General features: G+C 35.1%; 1 protein-coding gene and 1 non-coding gene across 2 annotated transcripts; both read left to right on the forward strand.

The window, feature by feature from the left end:
* The first annotated feature begins 3,255 nt into the window (after nt 1–3,255).
* Nucleotides 3,256–3,328, forward strand: Trnas-uga. The gene has a single exon. It is a non-coding gene; the product is annotated as a tRNA-Ser (tRNA).
* A 9,830-nt stretch (nt 3,329–13,158) lies between these two features.
* LOC117106029 (opsin-VA-like) lies at nt 13,159–17,094 on the forward strand. The gene has a single exon (XM_033247359.1). It carries the CDS (start codon nt 13,376–13,378, stop codon nt 14,924–14,926), a length of 1,551 nt encoding a protein of 516 aa, XP_033103250.1. The 5' UTR covers nt 13,159–13,375; the 3' UTR covers nt 14,927–17,094.
* Nucleotides 17,095–23,130: the final 6,036 nt, after the last annotated feature.

Below are 23,130 nucleotides of genomic sequence, written 5' to 3' on the forward strand. Positions count from 1 at the left end.
GTGATTTTTTTTTATTTCTTTAAAAGCATTTGTTTTTTAACAATTACAGCAGATGCAAATAATGTTCTGAGAGATAATTGAAAAACAATGGCCATTGAATAACATTTTTTGATAGTAGAAATAAAAGTTTTAAAAATGTTATTTCACTAACAAAGTAGAGGAATGACATACAGTATACAGTACTTTAACTACCAAAATATGCAACTCATAGATAACCACAAACTTCACTTTTGTTAAATATCAAATGAATTACATGTAAACTTCACAAAAAAGACTTATGCTAAGAAAAAGACAATTCAAATTTTCAAAAGGGACATTAAGGAAAAGTAAAAAAAAAAAAAGAAACTGTTCAGCCATATAAAATTAAAAGCAATCTTAAACTTAAAAAAATATAAAGGCAGTCGTTTGAGTTTATTGTTATATTGTCATGCGTAATGTAGAGTAGAAATAAAAGTTTTAAAAATGTTATTTCACTAACAAAGTAGAGGAATGACATACAGTATACAGTACTTTAACTACCAAAATATGCAACTCATAGATAACCACAAACTTCACTTTTGTTAAATATCAAATGAATTACATGTTATAAACAATGCAAATAAACAGTAGTTAAAGCATGTGGATCAATTGTGTGTTACAGAATTTGATTATTGGGGAGATTCCTTTTAAAAACTAAATTAGTTAAGATAAAAAAATGCATATAATGACTCAAGAAAATCAGTTTTAATTCAGAATTTGATTATTGGGGCCATTTTTACCCACCTGTCATATGGGGCCATTATTTCCGGGGCCATTATTTCCGAGGCCATTATTTCCGGGGCCATTTTTTCCGGGGCCATTTTTTCCGGGGCCATTCTTACCGTACACCTAAAAGCACCAAACTTCACGCAGCCTTTTAAGATTGCCGTTGATGCTAGTGATGTGGGAGTGGACGGAGTGTTGTTACAAGAGGGTGTACATAATGTTGATCAACCCATTGCTTATTTTTCAAAGATGTTTGATTGCCACCAACGAAACTACTCTACTATAGAGAAAGAATGTTTAGCTTTATTGTTAACATTATTGCATTTTGATGTGTATGTAGGTTGTACAATTCAACCACTTGTGGTGTATACTGATCACAATTCTCTGACATTTATTAATCGCATGAAAAATAAAAATCGGAGAATATTAAGATGGAGTTTGATTTTACAGTCATACAATTTGGATATTAAACACATCAAGGGAAAAGACAATGTCATCGCTGATGCATAGTCGCAAATTGTAGAGAGAAACTAAAACGTAAAATGCTATGTAACTCACTGATGTCTTTTTAAATAATTTGTTTTCAATTTCTTTTGGCCTACTGTATTTAATATTGATATGTACTGTAGTCACACTGTTTACATTTGTGTACAAAAAATGTTTGTCGCCTCAAGCTTTTCTGTTTAGGGGGAGGTGTTATGTGACAGTATTTATTACTGTGGGACAATATTTAATATTACTGTAAAGTAAAAGCTTTCGCCAAAAACATTTTTTTTTTGTTAAGAAGGGAGGTGTTAGGGTAGCCTATAGGCATACTCATCCCAGATTCTTTCTATAATTAATAAGACCTTCTGCACAAGCATGGTCCGATAATTAATGTGACTGTTTCCACAAGCAAGGTCAGATTTGGCCAGACACTTGTCTGGATTACATAACCTTACTGCCTTTGTGCTGGCTTTTTACCACCATGGTGAATACATGTTTATGTCGTTAAGGTGTTAATATGTATAGGCAGAAAACATTGAAGTGAGGTAGTTGTGCTCATATCCAGAACAGGCAAGACCTGGGATCTGTGATGTTGAATAAAGATACATAATAATTTATTAGGAACTACACTTTTCAATCAGTGGCACATTTCTCAATGAAGGTGCGTCCAAAACAAAATGTACAGTAAACTTCACAAAAAAGACTTATGCTAAGAAAAAGACAATTCAAATTTTCAAAAGGGACATTAAGGAAAAGTAAAAAAAAAAAAAGAAACTGTTCAGCCATATAAAATTAAAAGCAATCTTAAACTTAAAAAAATATAAAGGCAGTCGTTTGAGTTTATTGTTATATTGTCATGCGTAATGCTGTGACGTTGCTGTAGAGATAAGTGAGTGAACCAGGCGTATTTCGGCCGTAACATAAATTTGGGGGCTCGTCCGGGAGAATAAATCTCAAGGAGCAAAAGTTAAAAAAACCAACTCAACGGTAACCAGGAAGAAATGACCAGGTGATCGTGATTTTGTTTTATCAACTTGTATTTTTAACTGCCATATTGAAGTTTGATTTCCTTTTGCCAACTGATATACTGTGTATTTCTATAAAGTGTTATTCTAAACTTATTTTGGTCTCCTTCCACACACTTATTCTGTAATGTACATTTATTCTTAGTTGGTTTTACTATTAATCTTTTTGTTACGTATGTTCTTATGTTTATGTGTGTGGAGAAATAAATTAAACAAATTAACAAAGAAACAATGTATCGCCACAGTATTATCTTCTTGCAAAAACTATATTTATTAATATCTTAGCTTTGAGAATCACTTCAAATTAGAATTCTGATGTTTAAAACTATGTTTTTAGGGACAAGAAAATATACCATTTGTGACATAGTCAGATGATCATTAGGATATATAGGTCATTTTATGTTAAATACCATATCAGAGGTCGTTATGATGTCCATTTTAGGTCAAGGTGATTTTACAGCCAAATTAGAGATTAGAGATGTGTACTTTAGATAATCAAATATTAACGTTACCAGTTGTGACATATTGTCAGATGATTATTATAGTCATAAAAATAGGTTAATTAATGTCATTCAATTAGTTTCAGGTAAAATATTGTATGACATGTTAATAATGAACCTTTTCGAGTTTTAATAAAACAACTGACCAATCAGAAAAGTAGACAATGGACGCGGAAAAAAACAAAACAATCTGTTCCATCAGTTGTAAAGATTCTAATAACAGTCCGAAATAATATATATATATATATATATATATATATATATATAAATCAATGATGATTTATATATATATATATATATATATATGTGTGTGTGTGTGTGTGTGTGTTTTTATGCATGACTACATTCGTTGAGAGCATATATATATATATATATATATATATATATATATATATCCAGATAGCCGTTAACACTGTTAACATATGCAATTATTTGTTTCTAGCCGTAATTATTGTGTAATGGAGTGTATCTGGTAGTATTTGAATCTGTTTAACCATGAAGCCTCCGTGGTCTAATGGTTATGACGTTCGACTTGACAGCGAGAGGTCGCGGGTTCGAGTCCCGCCGGAGGTATTTTATTACACAATTTCTTTATTCATTTATTTACAGGACTACATTCGAGAGCTATGCTACACGATGTATTATTATGCCCTTTATTCGAACACTGTATTTACCTTTCTTTGATGATTTATATATATATATATATATACATATATATATATATTTATATATTATTATTATTTAATATGAGTGTTATATACAGTATTTTTTCCGTATGAAAGTAGGTTGTGTTTGATGAAAGGGACTGGTTTATTGTTCTATATCATAACAAATACTATCAATCAAGTATGGCACATCAGAAAAACCCTTGAACTTTCTTAGTCTCAAGGATTAATGATTTTATTGAATGTTTGATGGAAACTCCACTTTCTAATTTGCGTAGAGAGTGGACAAAAATAATTCTGTGCAGTGCAGAAATAATTCTGTGCGGACAGAATTATTTCTGTTCTGGACAGAATTATTTCTGTGAGGACAGAAATAATTCTGTGGTGACAGAAACAAAATTCTGTAGTACAGAATTGATTCTGTACTACAGAAAAGGTCTGGCTAGGGTAGGGCTAGACGTGCTACAACGATTTTAAAAATCTTTAAGAGGCATACAGTACCCTACTTACAGTACAAAATGGAATAGGTATCCAGAGGTTACGGAACTAGGGGTGCTGTGTTATGGAAAGTAATGTGTGACCGGAAATGGTCTGCATCAGTTGGATTTTACCATGCGCCAGTGATGTTGGAGTATAAGTACAGCAAAATGAAACTATTATGTAGGCCAAATGACTATAAGTTCTGAGTTTGTCGGGTAGTGAAATGATTATTGTACATGTTAAGCGCTAGCTAAATTCATAAGTGTAAGCTAAATTACGGTGATTAATTTAATTAGCGAAGATATGGAGACAATTATTTCGAAGTTCCCTCTTTCCAAGAGGGAATGTAAATGCTTTGTGAAAATGAGTACGCCGCGGTACTCATTTTCACAAAGAAATACACACAACTGGTTAGCTAACAATATGCTAATACATGAACACCTGGGAAGTAAGGTTCAATCACGTTGTTGCCCAGCAAACGTCTGTACTGTATGGGGGGCGGGGCGCTACTGATGTACTGAGTAGCGGATGACGATGAGGCATACATAATAAGACTAGGGCTAGGCCTAACTAGGCAGTGCAATAATATGTGATAGAAAGTACACTTTCGAAAGAAATAAATTAAAATAAAATAAAAACAAAAACAAATAACTAAGAATAATTCAGTTGTAGAGGTACCTTGTACGTATTATACAATGCTTGTATCCCTAGCTAGGACAAGGCATCCATGTGCAAAGCAGTGGTGTTTGTTTATCCATGAAAACAGCACGCCGGGATAGTTTGCCTTACCAGGAAAAGGTGACGTAATCTAGCTTATAACGCATGCACGCTTACTATATTGTGAGTGTGACGTCACCAAAAAATGAATAGTTTCTATTATAACCAAAATATTAATAACTACAATGTTTCTGGGCGTAAATTCCCTTAATACGAATTAAGGGTTGCACAATTTCCTTGCCATACAAATTACAGCTCCCACTGACGTCTCAGTCGAGAAATACGGGTAGCTGAAGTTTTTCTCGCAAATCTGACTACGAAACCATATCCAAATTTCACGTTACACTTTTGGCCCTGATTTGTGCTTCCGCACTCGCCGCTGAGGGCGGCGTTCTGGGAACCCTGCGTCAAATGTGGAACTATTAGTAAAAATATAATGGTTAAAGTAGAATAAACCCAGAGGACACGGAACTAGGGGGTGCTGCGTTATGGAGAGTAATGTGTGACCGGAAATGGTCTGCCAGTTGGTTGTTACCACTGCATGCGCCAGTGATGTTGGAGTACAGCAAGATGAAACTAGTTATGTAATGCATGAATAAAGTTCGGGGTTTGTGATGATTATTGTACATTTTAAGTGCTCCCTCCATGCATAAGTGTAAGCTAAATTACAGTGATTAATTAGCGAAGATATGGAGACAGTTATTTCGAAGTTCTCTCTTTCAAAGAGGGGATGCAAATTTGTGAAAATGAGTACGCCGCGGTACTAATAATAATTCAGTTGCAGACGTACTTTGTTTAAGTATTATATGCTAACTATGCGGCTCTTTTAGCCCTAGCTAGGTAAGGCATTCATACGCAAAGCAGTGGTGTTTGTTTATCCATGAAAAAAGCACGCCGGGAAAGTTTGCCTTACCAGTAGGAAAAGGTGACGTAATCTAGCTTATGACGTATACATGCTAAATATAGCGTGAGTGTGACGTCACCAAAAAAATGTTCTATTGTAACCAAAATAGCGTAAATTCCCTTAATACGAATTAAGGGTAGCACCATCTCCTTGCCATACAAGTGACAGCTCCCATTGTCAAGAAATACGGGTAGCTGAAGTTTTTCTCGAAAATCTGACTACGAAACCATATCGAAATTCACGTTCCACTTTTGACTCGTTGTGCTTCGCACACGCCACTGAGGGCGGCGTTCCGAGAACCCTGCGTCTAGTTTGTAGCATGTTTTGTAGCCGTGACTACAATGGAAAAGCATAGGAAAAAACAAAGTTTGTGTCTGACAACGAAGAGCAGACAACGGGCAGCGCATAAAATGAGATTTTCGTTTTCACGAAGAGACATAAATTTCGCTGTACGTGAACCTTTGCTGGGTTCGACATAAACTGTTCACGATAATTAACAGGTTGCTGTAACTAAAGTTAAGAAAAGTAAAATAAATCGAGCACTTGACTTGTTAAGTGCTTTATCTTTAAACTTCTATTAAAAAAAAAATTCTATTTCGATATCTTGATAGTGAAACTTACGGATTAGTGAAGTTGTCCACTTCAAACGAGTTTTTCTCAAAACGTTGTTTTGGTCGAAATTGAAGTTCGTGTCTCCGTAAAAACAGTGACGAATAATTACCATGAATAACTGAGATGAATCCATGTGCCAGTATTTGAAAGAAACATGGTGGCTCACGTCAGTGGTAAAATACAACGGGATGGACACGGCCAGAAATCACAGTACACAGGCCTACACAGATCAATTATAGCCGTAGGGGAAAATAAGACACAATTTGGACAATGCAATAATTTAGTGTTAATTTAGCGTGACAAAATATAATAACACACCACCACACCAATCAACCGCCCTGGGGTCTCGACGAACCAAGGACCTTTTGTGTAACACGACTTGATTATTTGATTCTCTGACGTCTTCGTTTATTCCCTCTTTTGAAAATATTGATTTAATTTGTCTATTAAATAAATAAATAAGTAAATAAAAATAATAAGTAGGCCTAGTATTATTAGGCTAAATTTAAAAAAAACAAAAAACAAAAAACATTTTAGACAACTTTCAATACTTTAAAAAGTTACTTAAATTGTTATTTTAAAGTTTTTTTATTTTTTTATTTTATTTATTTAGGCACACAATACATGTGCCAAGGATTGTCAACAGCGAATATATCACTATCCTACTTGTAGTTGACAATCCCTTACACAAGACAAACATACACACACGATGCTTTTACACAAACTAAATCTCCATATGAGATTTAGGGAGTGGAGTTGTTTTGGTCGTGAGAAAAAATCCTGCAACTGGCAGGAATTGAACCCAGGACCCTGGGATTGAAAGGCAAGCATCTTAACCACCAAGCTATTCAACTCCACTTAGTTGAAAGAAATATTGCCATGGGGAGAAATACAATGTATAAGTTCAATGCTAGGAGTAAAATAGTAGATTTTATCCTAATAGTCTTGAAGTTTTGTATCAGATGAATACCAAAAAAATTGTCTGTCAAAAAGATTTTAATGTTTAAAATGTTCTAAAACATTATGTAAAATGAGACACATGTTGGTGAAATCGTATTGAGATGTTCACCAAAATAGGTATAAAGTCGAAATTTTATACACAATTTTGATTTTAATGTTTTTGAGTAACTTGATACTTATGATTCTAACTCTCTTCTACTAACTTCTCTGCACATATTCTGTAATTCTAGTACTATTTTTTTTACGTTAGTTGGTTTCCATAGTACCATACCAAATTTTATTTAAAGATGCTTTGTCTCTTGGAAATTACAGAATGTGGTAGGAAGTAGTTTTAAAGTTGGCTTGGTCATTTTGCAGTGGCATACATTTATACTGTTAGCTTGGGCATGGAGGAGGTTGTTGGGTTTGAATAGTGCACCCTGTTTTTGTAAAGTTGATAATTATAAAAGTGAAGACTTCCAGTGACGTGAGGTGTTTTTATCATTTTTTTGCTGCAAAATTATGGGTGGACAATGCATCTATAAGTTTTTTGAATTGTTTTTCTAAATAGTGCCATGAACACTAGGACCAGATGTTATATCAAAGACCTTTAACTGTAGTAATCAGAATTTGTTTCTTTGATGCCACTGATTGGCCTATAATAGAATATCATAAAATCACAGAAGTTAATATTTTTATTTTAATGTAATCAACTGTTATGTTGCGATGTATTAAATGGTTTAATTATGAATTAGATTGGCCAATGGTGTCATTTTAATTTCATGAATGGTTCTACTGTAGACTGCATCGCAAATATTCTTAGTAAACCATTGTCTTTTGTCCTTGTTTACATTGTGGTAAATATGTTCCTGAGCACGGGATTCCTGTGTTTTTTCTACTTTTGAAAAAAAAAAAACATAAATGGAAATTAAAAAAAATTAAAAAACAACAAAAAAAACAAAAACAACTAGAATTCAATATTTTTGCAAATGAATGACAAACCTTTTTAAATAAAGAACAATTACGAGCCAGAAATTTATTTTTTATGTTGACACAGGCAGGAAAATAAAGAGTTAAATAGAGTACTGCAGGTACATGCTAAAATGTTGGATGTAGACATTCCTTATTCGTTACGAATTTTTAAAAACCTATATTAATAATAATAATAATAATAATAATTGTCAATTTATATAGCGCATAATGTAAATACTTCTATGTTTAAGGCTGTCTCTTATACACATCTAGATGTGTATAAGAGACAGCACTTAGCGGGGGTCAGACTTTTTAAAATAAAAACACCAAAAAGAAAGGGTGGTTCGGGGGTCCTCCCCCAGGAAAATGTTGATTCTTAGATGGCGGGAAATGAGCTTTCCTGACTTCTGAGGTGTCTTTTAATGACTTCCAAGTTCTTCAAAATTCAAGGTTTTCCCCTTTTGTAAACGGTCAGGTAAATTCTTCTCATTCTTAATACAGTAAATAGGCCTATGTGTGTACCGGTATACAGAGATTTTTTAATTTTTTAATTTTAATTTTTTTTAATTTTATTTTTTTTCCCAAGGTGGACACACTGACCCCACCCCCCCCCCTTCCCAGATCCGCCAATGCGCTTTACCGCAAGGAGTGGGATAAATTATTAAAAGTTTCACCTAAAAAAATAAATAAATATACGATTAGAATGTTAATAATTAAGTAATTTAAAAATACAGAATTCTATTTACTTTGTTAAAAAATAATTGTTAAATATTTATTTTCTTAGTCGTATTAGCTTACTTAAATTTAACTCTTTTTTCCATATCTTTTTTTCCCTTTTCCTTTATTTTCTTTCATACTTACGACTTGTCTCTCTTCCTTTACTTCCCTGTAATTTCTTTCTTTACCTTTTCTTTCCCTACCCCCTTTTCCTCCTTTCATTTTTCTACCTCTTTTCCTGATTTCCATTGCCTCTTCCTTTTCTTACCTTATATTTTCCTTTTCATTCATTTCCACAATTCTTATTCTTTCCTTTCACTTTCATTGCTATTTCCTTTCTTTTTCTTTCTTTATTTTTTCGTTTTCTTTCTTTTTCTTTTCCTTTCTTAACCTCCTCGTTTTCTTTCTTTTTCTTTTCTTTCCCTTTCATTTTCTTTTTCTTTTCTTTCTTTACCTTTACATTTTCTTTCTTTCCTTTCCCCTTTCGTTTTCTTTCTTGGCCTAGCGGGTATGAAAAACCAGACACAATTTGAACAATGCAATAAATACGTGTGTTTCTTCATGAAATAGTGCTATATAGGCCTAAATGTTCTAATCCACAGATCCTATATATAATATCAACGTATCAAAATTTAAATAACACCCCTAATCAACCGGGTGGGCTCGACGAACAAGGACCTTTTGTGTAGCATAATGTATTAATGTTGATAACAAAATTATTTTATCTGGTACCAATCTAAGCTCTTCTTTCCTTAGATGTTAGATGTGCTTGCAAAGAGAGCCACATTTCACACTGAAAGGTGTGTACGACATCAGTAATGTTATGTCAATTCCAAGAATGTTTAAGGTTACCGGTATATCGGTTGATGAGGAATTTATAGCAAATTGCATCAATTTATTTTGCAAAAACAAGGTTTCCAGCTTCAGAGGGGGGTTGGCACATCCCCTGTCCGCACAAGGGCATACATTGGCGCTAACACCAGGCGCGTAACAGGGGTCTTGGGTCAGAGTGGGTATTTATTTTCCCGTTAGTAATTTACTATACCACCCCAACCCACTCCCCATATAGAAAACAACACGACAGGGCTTATCTTATTTATAATATAGGCCACACACGTGTGTTTGAAACTAAATATAAGCATTTTCATCATGGTTTTATTTATTACAAACATAATAGAATAATACTTTCACCATCAATACACATTGAGGCCTTTCTTTTAGGTTAAAAAGATTTATCTTAAATTTGCCTTTATTGAGTTTGGGACTATTATGTGTTTAAAAGGATAAACCTAAAAAAGCCCTAAAAAATATTTTTGTGTTTTTAATTCTACTTTCGTCGGAATTGATGAAATTTGAGAATTTTAGGCACTTTCAGAGGATGCATTTGTCAAGGGGTGGGCAAAGATTTTCCAAAGATGGATATTTTCCCCTTGTCCCCCGGTGTTTTTAATTCTAATTTCGTTGGAATCTATCAAAACTTCCTAAAAGTTAACACGCCAATCATCCACCCCCCCACCCTTAATGAAAAATATTTTTCTACGCCACTGGGCTATGATTGATAATGATGATGATGTTGATAAAAGGCCTAAAAATAATGTTATTGTTATAATTAGGTCTACTACAATTGTCATATAGAAAAATAATTAATTAGATGAGTCTACAGAAATTAATTTAGTCTTAAATTATTTATGAATTACAAACTCATAAAATCGTCATCTGTATAGACCTTATCGTCATTAAAATTGTAGGCCTATTTCATATTATTAGGCCTATGTTAACAATAGACTGATTTTAATTCATTAAGATTTGTTGGAATACATTTTTCAGCATAGCATTGTTTGGTTTCTAATAAAATCTATATTATTGATTTCTTCGTCGTCATCATAAGATGAAGCAAACATTAACATGTGGTATGCATAGATTGTTACGTTCGGGAGAGTAATACGTTTAAGCCATTTTGTATAAATTATCGATAATAATTATTTCTAGGATTCCATGAAGCATATTTGGGTATTATTATTATTATTATTATTATTATTATTATTATTATTATTATTATTATTATTATTATTATTATTATTATTATTATTATTATTATTTAAATACAAAATTTTGCATAATTCAAAGGAAACAGACTCTAACATTAAACTGCATAATTATAAATTAGAATTGTCATTGTATAGACCTGTTATACGTCGCAATAACGTGGTATACAGTATTATCAGAGTCACCCAAATAACTCATTAATATTTCAAATTTCGTTTCACCCTTATTTACTCCAAGATAAGCTATATGTTTTGAACTGAGAGATGTTGTGACAACGGCAGTGGAACGTTTTCGAAAGTGGGTAGGGGACATTTCAAAAGGTAATAAATCTGGTATGAGAGCGAAGCGAGCATGTAGGCTGGGGGCCAGTATGCCGCCAAAGGACATCGGTGGGGATAATCCCCCCTGGAAGCTACGGATATTTTACAAAGTTTTATAGGCATCAAGCTACTGTTATATAACTTTATAATTGTTGTACTGTATTTGTTAAACAAAGTCGAAGTCGGGATTGCATCTACGATCACAATGAATTATTCATCATGTGAGAGATATCCTGGCAGTGACGAAACCATATCTTTTCCTCCGACAGATGGGAGCCGGAAAATGGCATTTCAACAGAGGCGGGTGGCGTCAGGAAGTCGAATTAGAGGGGGTCCAGGGATGCACAGATAGTGTCCACCCGCCTAAGCCCCACCATGGTTGGGGCTGAGGTAAGAAACGAAAATGATTATGCAACTCTATATGACCGGAAATGGCACTCTCAGATTTAAATTTGAATGTACGGTAATTTTCTCCATCTTAAAATAATTTTGAAAAAAAAAAATTGAGGGTGTGGGCCCGTGCCGGCTGGACTCCTCTATGCCTACTGTTTAATATACTGTACCATTTAACCTAGCCTATCATTTTGTTTAACAAATGATTATTCGTAATATATATAGGAGGATAGGTTTCAAGCAAACGTTATAGACACGCGCTTTACAGAGACGTGTTACACAGGTGTACCTATACACTGGTTGCTCAACTCAAAAAGAAAACTTGTAATGTTTGTTTGAAAATGAAAGGCCTAATAATTGGTCGATTTATAAGCCGAAAATAAACATGGTCTCTAAGCACCAAAAAATTATAATAATAATGAAATTATAGCGTTCGATAACAATGTTTGTCACTGGTGCTAGAAGCAGTCACAAAAGTGGGGTGGGGGAAGGAAATGCCCCCACCGCCCCCTGCTTCCGCCGTCGTTTGTTGTAGGCCTAATTATGCGAAAATTATTTTACAAAATATCTAAATTAGTGCCAATATTATTAATATAATATAAAGTGCTATCACAAATAACATCATGCAAACAATATGCTTTAGAAATTCATCCCCTGTTGTAATTATAAGATTCATGATTAATTATAGAACCAGTGCAGGCCTATGCAACATTGTATTGGAAAAATCTCTGTAAGGAAAACGAGAATTATGTACACATAGTTATTTTATGCATTTATCACCATCAATTGATTATACCATATTATACATGATTTTGAACGATATAGGTCAAACGTGGTGTTAGAAAATAAAATCTGCGGTGTTTGCATGCGCCGTGCTGATGATGTCTTACAAATTACTATTATCTTTATTACTGTCTCTGCCTTCCACTTTCGTTCTGTCGTATACAAACCTCACGTTATTACTGCATATATTATGTATATGTTTAGACAATTTTATTTTTAAGAAAGTATAACAAATACCATACGGTTTCGGCATAAAATGTATAATTTGAATAATAATATATTATTAAATAATAATAATAATTGATAATGAAAATGATGATTATGATTTTGTCCTTTCCTGTTGCAATTTTGTATATAATATTTTAATATTTATATATTTTTGTATGCACAATAATTTCAGCTTTTAGCTGCCGTTTGCATATTTTGCATAAGGCCTATACCAAAATAGAAATAGAAGATATGATGGAGGTGACGATGACAATAACGAAGATGATAATTTATTGCATTGAGTTTCCTATTACTATTTTAGGTATTGTAATATTATTTGAATATTGTAGACTAAATATACCGTAGGCCACTAATTAACGGTATTGATTCATTTTGTTAAATTTGTACAGGCTTGAAGTTCAACATCGTGACCGGCAAATTCATTATCAATACGATTTAATATCTTTTCCACGATCAGCACACATTGAATCAGCCAAAGTATTTATATTGGCTGTATCTATTGATCAAATGAATATTTATGAATTATTCATGATATCCAAGGATATTATGACGTCAAGACCATTAAGTCATTATACAGCGAGTCGCAATAAGTTCTCGGTGTCATCCCTACACGCGAAGAAGTGGACTTGGATTTAATCGTTGTTGTTGCAGGAAGTAATTGTTGCCGACAGAGGTATTTCTTCTGCATATCATGTTCCATTATTTTGCAGTCATATAAAAGGATGTTGTCTTGTCTTTGCGTATCTTCTGACACTGTGTATAACCCCTTTGCGTGTATTCATTCCTTGATATGACGTCGAATGAATGGTGTAATTGCGATTGATTAATTCTCGAAAAGCTCAAAATGTCACAGTATGATTGGGCATTTTATTTGACGGCACCATATTTGGTAGTCTGGATTATATCCTCATCTATGAACGCCACTGCGTTTGTTGTGTTCTTGAGGAATAAGTTGCTGCACTCAGCGACCAACCTCTTGAACGCGTTTCTGGCCGTCGTCGACCTGTTCTTGGTCACCACGATGTCTTTAACGATTATCTTATCACTCTTTTTGCAAGAAAATAGTTACAAATCACTACTTGGTGTATTAAGCGGGATGACTTTATATTTCATGACTATGTCTCCGGTAGTGTCGGCTGTAATAAGTGTGTATAGATACAGAACAACTGTCAGCCTTAAAGAAAAAAAAAAGTTACTAATGAGATCAGCGGTTATGCCGATGGGTATCTGCGCTGTTATTCCTCTGAATACCATTATATGTCCAATTGCTGGCTGGGGCTACTTTCCATTACAGCTTCTCTGCCCAATGGATGATATTACCACGGCAGCAGATAATGCGTTTACTATCTACCTAACAGTAACTATATTGATCATCCCATCAGGTATTATAACTTCATCCTACTATAAGATATATAAAGCCATCAATCTGCATTCTGATTCATTGAAATGCTATCCAATGAAGGGCAACGTTTCCAAAACCAGACGGTCCGTCAGACATATTCGACTTATCGTTGGTGTTTTTATATGCGTTTGGATGATATACTTTATAGTGTTGGTTGTATCCGTTTTTGTACTCGAGGACAAAGTTCTGGCAGTGGGTCTAATTCACATCTTAGTAGGCGCTTCAACAATTTCTAATTCGTTCTTGTATGTTCTGATGAATAAACTTTACAGAAAATGTACCTCGAGGTTGATAAGGTGTCAAGGCGCGTATGTGCGGTCATATGCGTCGCGTATGCTTGGAAGCAACATCCGATTGGGCGAACAGAGGCGAAATGAAGTATTGCCAGAGGTGAGCGAGATAGAAGCGAACGCTAGTCGTAACAGAAACATAGCCTTTCTGCCTATTAATATGAATACAATTGCTGAAGAAAATGACGCTTCTATTTTTGGAGTTAAACAGAAAGAAGAGAATGATGTAGGTGTAACTAACGAAGGTAGAGACTCGGTACCACCGATGCTAAATGTGCGACATAAGTCAAGGGTTGAGATTCGGAGACTTCATGAGAAACATGAAAGTGCTCGACGGTTGTCGATCATGCTTGGCCATTTCAGCAGCGATGACGAAGCCTACGAAGAACTCATGGTTAGCCGATCAGGTCACAGTAGTATTAGCATTATTGGGGGGAATGTTGACAATCTGCCAAAAAGGACGAAAGGTAGAAAAAGTGACAAGGGGGGCAAAGGTAACAAGAAACGGAGATCGAAAAAAGAAAAAAGAACAGTAGAATCTCTTAAAATATCTAACAACATTTACACAAATGCTGTGTATTCAAATAAAAATAAAATTAGGGACATAGGTAGGCCTAAGCAGAAAGAGACGACCCGTCGGAAAAACAGCAAGCGGAATAGTGTTAATGTTGAAAGAAGACATAGAAATGAAGCACTAATTTGAGGGAAATCATAAGAAACGTTTTTACATGTCATAAATAAAAACAACTTAAATTTAGTTTTATAATTATTAAATTGATTATTATCTTCCAAAGACTCTAGTCCAACATAGGCATACGTTTGACTGTTACGAACATTCTTACCAAATCTACTCCAATTTATTTAGAGTATATGCAACGATTACTTTATCGTATATATATACACATCTATATATATAGAAAATGTTTTACATGTCTATATACATATATATATGTCTGTATATATATATATGTCTATATATATATACTGTATATATATATACATAAATATGTGTATATATATACTTATTGATTTATATATCTTTCTATCACATTTTTACATTGTTGATAGTCCATTATTATAATTATATTTAGTCATATATTGTGGTATTTATTTTTGTACACAGAATGTGTACTCAACGTGTTAGACAATTAGACATTTCACCATCAAAAATAGTATAGGCCTGGCTTCCTTAAAATTTGCTACGCTGTCGCACAGTGTTTCCAGTGCAATCGATGTACTCGTAGCAGTCCCGGACGCAATACGGAAGAATCTCCAATTCGACCGGGAAAGCTGTCGGCGATAGCGTGTAGTGATTGTATGGAAACTAAGTTTTCTGGAAAACTATAAATAGCACATGCATTTTTAGATTTTCTACTTTTCTATAAGAGAATGACTTTCCAATGTCAGTGTGTGTATTCAGAATAAAAAAAGGACATTTAGGCCCAATAAAAAAAATTGTTAGTTTATCATCCCTGCCCGCGTAACTATCTTGGACCGCATCGATTTTTTTTTTTTAAATTTTATATATCATAAAATGTTTTAGGTGTACAAACTCATAAATACCGGCGAAACGAAGTAGGAGATAAAGAAAAAATCGTAGCCGTCGCCGTTCACGAGACGTCTGGAAATACTTAATATTACATTCCAGACGCTGTAATACTCATGACGTTCACATACAAAGCGATAAGATGGATTGTAATATCAAAACGTCTGGAGTTTTTAAACTAGCTACGGCTTGCTTTTCCCTAGCTCGATACAATAGGTACACGCTTCACGATGTTCGTTCTGTAGAAAAGAATTGTACTTTCCATTGAAGTTAATTTACACTTGTTTGCCATGCCATTGTTAATAATGGCAATATGTGATGGGCCAAAAAGGCAAGTTGTGTAACTGTCGTATGACCTACCTGCTCCTAGGCCTAGCCTAAGCCTAGCTAGCTCTACGTAGTACGGTACGCTAGCTAGGGAGTAGAGTGTAGGACTAGACTATCTTACACCTAGTTTAGATTGGTGCAGCTCACTGAGCGATATTTGGTGCTCAGCACTTTCTCCTATACAGATCAATGACATTTTTTGATGACTATCCTGTAGTGTAGTAGGCCTAGCCTATGTAGGCTAGGCCTATACTATTACTACTGCTAGTGCTAGGCTTTTGTGAATAAAATATAATATTCAATAACTGTAATGTCTGAGATTTTTACATTTAAGTATGTAAACTATTTTTGATGCATGTAAAGTAGAAGCTGTATCAAGATTCCTTAAGCTGCATACTCCTTGTTCCGCCTTTCAATGGATTCATGAGTATTTTACAAGTTTCTGCTGTTTCGAACTTAAATGCCGGCATGGAGAAAACAAAAAAACCCCTCCCTCCCTCATCATTTTTCAAATTTAGTCGGATGATAAACTAACAATTTTTTTTTAATTTGGCCTTACAGTATATTCATTAACATACTTTAATAAATAGTTTGTATAATAACTAAATAGAAATTTAACCTATTACGTAAGCTATACTCTTTTGTGAATGAGAAAACATTTTATGCGCAGTAGTAAAACATTTTCTATTTATTTGTTAATTCAGCAGAAAAATGAAGAATATTGCAATATACTTTTTAAAGCAGTGATATGTTTTGACCCGTCCGATTTGAGACCACCTCCAATTAAAGATCACATATCTGCGGCCCAAATATATATTTGATACATAATTTTATTTGAGAGAATGTAATATATTCATATTAACTGAAAGTGTAAAACGACTGTATTGGAGGCTAATAAATATTCCTAAAATGGCTGAACACGTTTAGTACTTCGTGATAATTATTCTGTGTGAATATCCTAGGAATCATCCATCTTGGCAACGGCCACCAGACACAACATTGGCGACGAGTATTGAGGATAGCTTCGTGCATTTGTAGAGATAAGTATGTCGAAATTTGATGTACCAGTAGTTGAGTATTTTGACGCAACAAAACCCCAAGAATGGCCCAGATGGATCGCCCGCTTTGATAACTACTTAGTCATGGCGGCGAATATCACTGCTGATGTGAGAAAGCGAGCGCAGCCTTTACACTTTATTTGGTCCGAGTAATTTTTAACACATTTGATATATTATCCGACAAAGGATCAACGTATGCCCAGGCGAAAATGTTTCAGTTTTTATCAAGTCACATATCTTTCAATCCACATTGGACTCTAAATTGAAGAAGCATGGTCCACGGGTAGAGTGTACTCTCGATCATGGGCGTCGATCGGTGGGGACTTTTCGAAGTAGGGGAGGGGGACATCATATTGATTGTTTTCTCCCCCCCCCACTACTTTTCACCAATCTTCTATAATTAAAACCCCACTTTTAAAAGTGAATGGAAAGAATAACAATTACGCATGACTCATGAATTTTGTCTGTTCACTTTTCTAAGTGCGGTACTTATTTTCCGGACCAAAACCGAGTAAAAACGCAATTGTTTATACATTTCGTAATCATCTCAGAAACCACTAGTTCGATTTTATGGGTGCAACGGTTATCAAAAGCTAAATTAATTGTGAAAACAATGTACGGAACTTTGTTAAAATTGGAAGCGTGTATACTTATAAAAAAAAGTACACAATTTATAACTATTTATTCCTTTTGTATATTATTATGACCCGTACGTATATAGTGTTTAATATTATCTACATACTACGTGTAGTGCGCGTACTACGTGTACTACGCGTAATACGTGTACTACACCAAAGAGTATAAATGCTCTTTGACTACACGTACTACGTGTACTACGCGTGGTATTTTGACAAGGTTGTACTAATCGCGGTAAAACTGTGTCAAAATACCATGTACAGTACGCGTAGTAGTACTCTTGAAATTAATTCCCTTTTTCTCGGGCCATTCTTTTTGGCTATCCTACTTCCTCCTCTCTCTGGCTACAGGAAATTTTGAAGGAGGGGGTAAAAATGTTTGTAAATGAGCTCCCTCCCCTTCCCCCCCCCCCCCCCCCACAAAAAGGGGAAAAAGACTTGCACATCTCCCAGTTTCTCCTCCCACTGGCTAGGTTCAAAGCAAAAAAATAAGCTAGAGTAATTAAAAATCAACTTACAGTATGTCACCTTCTTAAAAACAATCAGGCAAAAGCAGGATATGATTTGATGCAGCCAAAGTAGTGGGGTTTCTTAGTCCCAAAAAATGGCATGATACTTCAAATTTGAGTAGAAGCATGAAACTTATGTATGTCAACTCATATTTTCCACTATTTTCATGTTTGTAGGACGTATATTGACTTACTTAACTCTACAGTACATAAGAAGAAGCAAAGTGACCATATTCTTCAGTAATTAGCAATACAGTAGCACAGAGAACTCTATTTGTTTTTGTTAGCGATTAAAATTCATGCATATTCCTATAGGGGTGAGTGCATTTGTCCGAAGGTCAAGTTTTTTTTTTCTCGAAGAAAGCTCAGACTGAAATTCCTTGATATCATACTTCTATTCTAGCACAGGCCCGTAGCCAGGTCATTTCAAGGGGGGGGGGTTCTCTGGGCGTGGGGTCCAGGGGCCTGCCTAAGGGCCACGGTGGGGTCAGGGGCGAACCCCCCGAAGCCAGAGCAGTTTTTTTGTTTAATGGGTCTATATAATGTTTTAAAAGCAGTTATGTTTTGAAAAAGATCTATGTAATAAAAAGGTGGTAATATAATAAAATTAGAAAAATATTTTCTGAGAATTGGCATGTTTAAATAACACCGAAAGATATAAAAAATAAACCCTCATCGCATAATCAATATCAATGTAAGGTACAGGTTCTACCCGTCTCCTTATGTTATGCTACATGTTAAATTTTTATTTACTTCCTTGTTCATTATACCGATGCAATTCCTATATAAATTAATGGTTAATTCATGTGGAACTATGTTTATCTATAAAAGTTATGTAACATTACATAATTATTTCATAGACGCTTTGGTATATTTTAGTGTAGCCCTGTGTTTCTACGCAGTAATAAGTAGTTCATAATCATAATTTATGAACTACTTATTACTGCGTAGAAACACAGTAATAAGTAGTTCATAATCATAATTTATACTTTTTATTATATAATATTATTTAACAATGGTTTATACAAATGTTTTGTATTTGTATTATATTTGACCTGATTATATGAGAGTTACTACGATTTCAATAAGAATACAATCAAGTTAATCGTATATTAGCGCGGAGTCTGATTCCGCAGGTTCTTTGTTATGAGGATTAGCGCGTCTAATTAAGGAAAGTTTGTGGCACCGTGGCACAACAAAGCTAGAAGTCAATGTGTCAACACTGTGTAAAGTTTTGAGAAGCTAAGTTTGTCAAATCAGAGTACTGTATTGCCAGTATTGGCAAGGTATGTTGTATTATTTAACACATTTATATTATTATGTTAGCACTGTATTGCTAATGATTTTTTTTATTGTTTTTAATCTATGATTTTAAGTTAGCCTTAAGCTAGACTTATCATACTATAGGGAGACGAGCGGTATTCGCCTGTCTCAGCTGTGCGCTGTAATTTGAAGTTCATTATGCTTAGCTTAGAGTTGCTAGACATTGCTAGCACACTGTATTGTAGTGCTGTTATTTTGTAACCCAAGTTAGTATCTTGTGATACAGGTCCAGTAAGGATCATCAAGATTATGGAATGTATTACACAATGATAGTTGAATTAAATTGTTTAATATTGTAAAGAATACCAAGTTTTGTAACTGGTAGATGTAGGCTAAAGGTCATGCCAGCTACAGCATTACCGTGTATTGAAGTGCTATGTTATTTTAATTAACAGGACTTGCTATAGGCAGGGCTAAATGCAGATAAGATACAGAGTTGCATCCTAGCATGAAGCTTGTGCAAGGTGGGATTAAGTTCCTTTGTTTACTTTTATTTGAGAGTTGTGTATGACAACTATGTGTTATTTTATTTCTTGTACCTTTTTATGATTATTGTGATTGAACTGTTACTATGAGAGATGTTATGATTATTATACTTTGATAATCATGTTAGACAGCACCTTTATTTGCTATTCTTACATTAGTAATTAATTTCATTTTGATTTAATGATTCTTTCATTTTATGTTTTCTGTAAGGCAGTAAGCCAGTTGAATCATTATCAGTTACAGTACTTTAATGGAACCTATGTTACTATCACTGTGCAATTTTAAGCCAATGGTTTCTTACGAAGTTCAATGCCATAATTAATGCTAGATATAATGAACCAATTGGTCAGTTGTGGTTGCACCTCGCAATGGCTGTACTTTCATGGTTGCTATTATTGTTTTATGCTAACTAACTATTATTTTTATGATTGTTGATATGATTATATGGATCTTATAATTAATTTATTTTACTAGCTTGATGTGTGCTGGCATCTATTGCCCGGTCAAGTTGGGGGTTAAGATATAGATTGGTATAATTTCCTAGTTCCTATTCGAAATAAATAACTCGTCGTTGAAGTCAACATCATCTCTCTGACCGTTATTTCTCCTGTGTTTTACATTTGGCGTAGTCGGCAGGATAGGAACAGCAGGATAGGATCTTAACCCGAATCTGACCCCCAACTTGCACCCAGTTCCAGAGGATAAACCAGTCGTGTAGTAGGAAGCGTAGATGGTTGGAAGACTGCAGAAAGACAGAACTGAAACATTGTGTGTCGGGATAGCAGACTGTTAGCAGTAGTCATTTCAACAGCAGTGCAGAAACAAGACCATAGTCCATTATTGATATTTTTATTTATTTATTCTTGTAGTATATACATTTAGCTGTCGTGTACTAACTTTTTCTTACCCAAATAAGTTTAGTACAGAATGGAGCTACAAGCGCTACAAAAAGAAATTGAGGCTCTTCGGAAGTCACTTGCCGAGGAACAAGAGAAGTTTAAAACAGCTCAGATTGATGCTGATGAGGCCAGGGACGAGGTGAAGCTGAAGGAGGCTGAAGCGGGTACAGCTAAAGCGGTGTATGTTTCACCTGGTCAGAGATTGGAATTGTTCCAAGGGAGGCCAACTAAAGCATCCGAACCAAATATTCAAGACTGGGTTGCAGACGTCAGAGCACAGCTAGAATTGAGATGTTTGGCTCCGAAAGCAGCCGTAGCTTTTATAAAGGAAAACCTAGCTGGATATGCCCGGAAAGAGATAAATGGTAGAGGTAAGGAGGTGGAAAACAATCCTAACCGCATTCTCGAGATTCTCCTACAGGTTTTTAGTGATGGAAACACCCTTCCACAATTACAGCAGAAGTTCTTCACTTATAAACAAGCACCTCATCAAGATCTCCTTAGCCTGTCATTAGAGTTAGTGACATTGTATGATATGATTATTGCTCGAGACGCAGCTTATAAACCATGCAGGGATGCATCACTGAAAAGTAGGTTAGCTGAGGCTGTCTTAGACTGCAATCTACAGAGGGAATTGAGGCGGTTAAATATTGAATCTTCCAACCTATCCTTTTTCCAACTTAGAGACAGGGCTGTAGCATGGCTTGGAGAAGTAGGGAAAAATGCTACAGGGGCAACAGTTCAAACAGTCTCTGCAGAAACCAAGATTTTGGAGCTATTACAGAAGCAGACATCACAGATTGAAACGCAGCAACGACAGATTAGTATGCTCCAACAACAACTGAAACCCGCAAGTTGGCAACCGGCCCAGGTACCCACTCCGACTCGATGGTAACAGCAGCCCCTTAGACCACAGCACCTGAGTGGAAACCAAATCCGCCAAGACCTATTCGTCGTTGTTTTGTCTGTGACGAGGTTGGACATCTGAAGTGGGAATGCCCAAGGCGCAGAACGCAACAACCATCTAACAGTAAGAATCATTTAAACTAGGTGAGCCCCAAGTCATGAGCCAAACTGTGGGCTGCTCAACTGATGGCTCTATTCTAAGCAAGGCAGTAGGGAAATGTCCTGAAATTACGTTATCACTATGCAATGTTAACCTGAGGTGTTTAATTGACACAGGAGCACAGGTATCAACTATAACTGAGTTTCTACAAGATGCACCTTGCGCACTTACAGACAGAAGACATATCATCACACCTAAAGATTTCTGGAGCTCAAGGGCTTGAGATACCATATATAGGGTACATTGAAGTCTCTCTACAAGCTATGGAGCACAAGTTTGATAATATGGGATTTCTTGTGGTAAAAGATATAGCTGATCCAATCGCCGAGAGAAAGAGGCAAGTACCAGGTGTCCTGGGTTCCAATGTTCTAAGAGACATGAGAAGAATCATAGGTAAAGCTGTATGTGACCAGGTTATGGAACGATCAGAAGATGAAAAGCATCTAATTCATGCATTAGCTCTATATGATGGTGTCACCGCTACTATACCGCCATCTGATGTCAATAACTTAGTTAGAATTGCTGGCAACAAACCAATCATAATTCCAGCAAGGTCTCTGAAGACTATTAACTGCACAACAGCATCTTTAAAAGCTGGTGTATATGAAGCCATTGTAGAAGAGAACTACAGCTATGAGTTGCAGAATGGTGTGACTGTCGCTCCAACGATGGTAGAAGTGAATGAATATGGTAAGATTCCATTACAAATTGCCAATTTTGCTGATGTAGATGTTTATTTACAGCCAAGAACACCTGTTGGAAAGATTACTAGTGCTACACCAGAATCGCCAGTCTCCTTCCAATTGCAGACTACTTGTACAGAAGCTCAAGAGGTTTTGAAAATTGATGACAACCAATCAGTAGCTGATCTCATGTCAAGAATGAATATTGGTAAAGGCTTAACTGACAAACAACATAATTTACTACAAGGGTTGGTCAACAAACACCGAGATGTTTTCAGCAAAGATGAAGACGATATTGGGTTCTGCAGTGATGTCAAACACAAAATTATCCTACATGACCAACGGCCCGTGAAGATTCCACACAGAAGAGTCCCA

The sequence above is a fragment of the Anneissia japonica genome, unplaced genomic scaffold, assembly GCF_011630105.1.
Source record: "Anneissia japonica isolate Jap-2015-1 unplaced genomic scaffold, ASM1163010v1 scaffold284860_len1800451_cov186, whole genome shotgun sequence".
NCBI lineage: Eukaryota > Metazoa > Echinodermata > Crinoidea > Comatulida > Comatulidae > Anneissia > Anneissia japonica.

Coding starts and splice junctions, on each gene's coding strand:
- LOC117106029 (XM_033247359.1), top strand. CDS start 13,376: ATGTCACAGTATGATTGGGCATTTTATTTGACGGCACCATATTTGGTA.